At 40.4% G+C, this 4,300-nt stretch overlaps 1 protein-coding gene across 4 annotated transcripts in view; it reads left to right on the forward strand.

Annotated features, from left to right (window-relative positions):
• The window catches only part of LOC115197415 (protein bicaudal D homolog 1), a 63,095-nt gene extending 58,795 nt beyond the window's left edge, over window positions 1-4,300 (forward strand). The window contains exons 9-10 of one of the 4 annotated variants that reach the window (XM_029758916.1): window positions 1,513-1,595; window positions 3,839-4,300. In XM_029758916.1, the coding sequence (XP_029614776.1) occupies window positions 1,513-1,595; window positions 3,839-3,968 (213 nt within the window). In that variant the 3' untranslated portion in view covers window positions 3,969-4,300. Of the gene's footprint in view, window positions 1-800; window positions 1,297-1,512; window positions 1,596-3,838 lie in introns of those variants that run through there. The other 3 variants (XM_029758918.1, XM_029758917.1, XM_029758919.1) reach the window with 3 other exon arrangements.

Consider the following 4,300-nt stretch of genomic DNA (forward strand, 5'->3'; position numbering starts at 1 on the left):
CTAAGTACAGTATAGCTTGACTTCCTTGTTCCTTGTGACCTTAGTCTATAATGAATATAGAAAACATAGCAAACACAGTGTGTGTGTGTGTGTGTGTGTGTGCGTGCGTGTGCGAGACAGAAACTGAGAGAATGATCTATCATGCTTTTTCTGTCAGTGTTGATAGATGTTTGTTGTGGCATGCATGTGACTTTGCTCAGTCCGATCTAAGAGAAAGTATATAAATGGTTTAAATGCAGATAAACCATTCAGAGCAGCATGGAAACCAGTGTGACCTCCTCTCTATGATACCCTAACCACACCCCCAGCCCTACTACGCTCATATCACCCTGAAAATAACACGCCCTGAAAAGCACCCCAAATCAACCCTATGCCCATGTAGTGCCAGCAGACGGCAGTGTCTTAATTCCCAACGAGACATTCCTGTCAAATGCTGTTTGGCCCTCGTCCCTACCAGTTACTTCTCACACTGACCTATCTGTGGTTATTGGCTTCGGCTCCTACAATGGTCAAATGTTTTTATTGACACAAAAAGAGGTGAAGAATGCCCATGTACATTCAGCTCCAATCCCTGTGACATAATATTGGTTGGACTTTGACTCTATAAAAATGAAACCCAAGGCTGCAGGGTCATTCATTCATTCATGTCTTATATTTGTGTATGATATTATAACTCATCTGATCTAAATATGCTGATTTGTTTTTAGCCCATAGCCGTAGATGAGCAGCAATTGATTACTAAGTCTGACAGCCACCATGATGGTGGTTTGTTTTTGTTTGTTTGTCTCCTTTTGATGCAGCACCGAAAAATAGATAACTGGATTTGAAACTGTGCGTAAATGTTCTATGTGTGTCTGTGTGTTTCCTTGTGTGAGTCCTGTACGTTAATAGTGCTGTCCATCCTCCTCGGGGGATGGATAGAGGAATGCCTTGTCAGCTGGATCAGATGAGGCTGGTTTTAAATAACGAGCAGTCATTCAGTGATGCACAAGCCCATTTTTGGCCTTGCAAAATGAACAGAGAGCTCTCTTTCTCTTTCTTTATTTCTTTCATTGTTTATCTTTCTCACTCTTATATAAGCATAAATAACAATTCTCACACAATATTAACTTATGTGGTATGTCTGACTGTAGAAAGCATTATTCATTTACTTTCTAGACAAATAAATCATTAAAAAAACATAAGAATGTGTATATTGTATTAACTCAAATGGACTGTATTACAGTAAGATGTTAACTTCCAAAATGTGATATTCCAATAAAATTAAAGCGATTACAAGAAAGATTGCTGAAAGCATAAACATTATAATGCCATATGCTCTCATTTTATACTCCAAAAGACAGCAGAATGTTTCCCAAATGATGTCCTCTCCTCAGACATGTTGAGTTATTACATGACAAGGCCACTGTCTCTGTCCCTGACAAGTCTTTCCTCCTGTCTTGTCCACCCGTGTGTCTGTCTGTCCCACTAACCCTGACTGTCCCCACACTGTATATCTGTCTAATGTATCAGTTTCTCATAGATTGTCAGCAGCCTGCTGCCTCTGCCTCAGTATCGTCACTCTCCCCACAACTAAGAGCCTCCATAGCCTGCAGGTAATGTCCCAGAGGCCTGAGCTCTACATCTCTTTCCACTTCTCTTACTTGCACTACTTGTGCCTTGGGCCTGCAGGATATACACAGCATGCCCCACATGGCTGGTTCTTAAAGGCCCAGTGCAGTCCAAAACATAATTTTCCTGTGTTTTATATACAGTGCCCTCCACACTTACTGGGACAGTGAAGCATTTTTTATTATTTTGGCTCTATACTCCAAAAGTTTAGATTTGACTGTCAGCTTTAATATGAGGGTATTGTCATCCATATCGGGTGAACCGTTTAGGAATTACAGCACTTTTTGTACATAGTCCCCCCATTTTGGGGAACCAAAAGTATTGGGACAAATTCACTTATGTGTATTAAAGTAAAATTTGCTCCTATATTCATAGCACACAGTGACTACATCAAGCTTGTGACTCTGCACATTTGTTGGATGCATTTGCTGTTTGTTTTGGTTGTGTTTCAGAATATTTTGTGCCCAATAGAAATGAATGGTAAATAATGTATCGTGTCATTTTGGAATCACTTTTATTGTAAATAAGATTTGAATATGTTTCTAAACACTTCTATCTTGTGCATGCTACCATGATTGCGGATAAACCTGAATGAATCATGAATAATGATGAGTGAGAAAGTTACAGACCGACAAATATCATACCCCCTCAAAAAAGGTGAGAGGTTAGCATGTCTTGGGGTATGATATTTGTGCGTCAGTAACTTTCTCACTCATCAATATTCATGAGTCATTCAGAATTATCTGTAATCATGGTAGCATCCACATTAATGTAGAAGTATTTAGAAACATATTCTATTCTTATTTACAATAAAAGTGACTCTAAAATGACACAATACATTATTTACCATTAATTTATACTGGGCCCAAAATAATCTGAAACAGACAAAATAAATAGCAAATGCATCCAACAAGTTTGTAAAGTTACAAGCTTGATGTAATCATTGAGACCAAATACTGAACTTTTGACTAATTCAATACACATATTTGTGAATTTCTTCCAATACTTTTGGTCTCCTAAAATGGGGGGACTATGTACAAAAAGTAAGGCTGACAGTCTGCACTTTAACCTCATATTCATTGTATAATTTCAAATCCAACGTGCTGGAGTACAGAGCCAAAACAAAATATGTCACTGTCCCAATAATTTTGTAGCTCATTGTATATTTCCACACTATGAGGTTGGAATAATACTGTGAAATTGTGAAAATCATGAAATTCCCTTTTAGTGTAAGAGCTGTTTGAAAAGACCACCTGAAATTTCAGCCTGTTTTGGTGGGATGGAGTTGAGGCCTGCATGGTGACATCACCAGGCGGCAAATAAGTTAATACGTCAATAAGAAAAAGAGTTCCAAACATCTGCCAATAACAGCTAGTTTTCAGTTTTCCCTCCCAAATCAGACCACTCCCAGAGAAATGGTTTTTTCTTGGTTCTTCTTGACCATTTTAATTGAAAACAATCACAGTAAGGTTTCCCAGAAATGATTTGATATTGAGATAATAACGGCAGCATTGGACCTTTAAGACACAGATATGAATGAATTAACTATAGATGTTTCATCAAACAGATTTCATCACTGGTATCTGTATAATAGTTCGCACACAAAATATTAACTAACTCATTAAGACGTGAAGACTTGTGTATTTGTCCTCACAGCACATGGAGTAAAAGGGTGAGGCGTTGGGATTTATAACTTGGCCACATTAAACTGTTTTGAACTATTGAGCAGGATAATGGCTATATTACTGTTGGAAAATGCATTGGTTTTGCATGACACTTTCGCCGCCAGTAATACTCTGCTTCTTCTACTAATGCAGTCCTAGATCCGTTTCATACAGAACTAACTAGTTCATCTCACTACAGTCCCCAACCTCAGCCCTCTATAACCCACCCATACAGTAGGTATCTCATTGGCTCTGAATCGTCACTACAGGCAAATACGTAACTGCTGACAAATCTAATGTCCTGTCTGTTTCTTTTCTTAGTCATAGTGTTGTTTGACCAAGTCGGTTCTCCCAAAATATTTTAAATGTGCTTCACCTTTCCTGAAATTTTAACAATTTCCATTGCTGTTGTTTCTGGGAACAGTTTTGGTCCCTCCCATTTGTTTGTTTGTTGATTTCTGATCACTTTATAGCACCATTGGGATACATGTCCTTTTTACTATATTCCCTGCTACCCTGTCCTCTTTCGCTCTACTCTCTTCTCCCTCCCGTCGTCCTCGCAGTCCATGTCCGAGTCCGAACATTGCGACAGCCCTCCAGGAGGACCAGACACCACCCCTCTCCAGCAGCAGCAGAGGCCCCCTGGACCCCCTCAACACCCTGGTCCAGCAGCATCACCCCCCAGGTCCCTAGGCATCTAGCCAGCGCGCCCCTACCCATGGGCCCAGGCCTCCTGGAGACACACAGCACCAGGGACTCCTGTCTCCCATCTCACTCAACCTGGCATCCCACTTCTGTGTTCCCTCAGCAAGCCCCGCCTCCACAGGCCACACTTTCTCCTGGTTGGTCGGGTTACCGAGAAGATGAGGGGTGCGGTGCTCCTCACTGGTTGGGCTGGAATGACGTCAGATCCTGTCCAGAAAAGATAGACTGGAGGACCGGACTGCAGTGCACACACCAGACTAACAAATATTATTGACTTAAACAATGTATTGTATCTATATGATTATTTATTATCTATTTAA

This window comes from Salmo trutta, chromosome 7 (genome assembly GCF_901001165.1).
Source record: "Salmo trutta chromosome 7, fSalTru1.1, whole genome shotgun sequence".
Taxonomy (NCBI): domain Eukaryota; kingdom Metazoa; phylum Chordata; class Actinopteri; order Salmoniformes; family Salmonidae; genus Salmo; species Salmo trutta.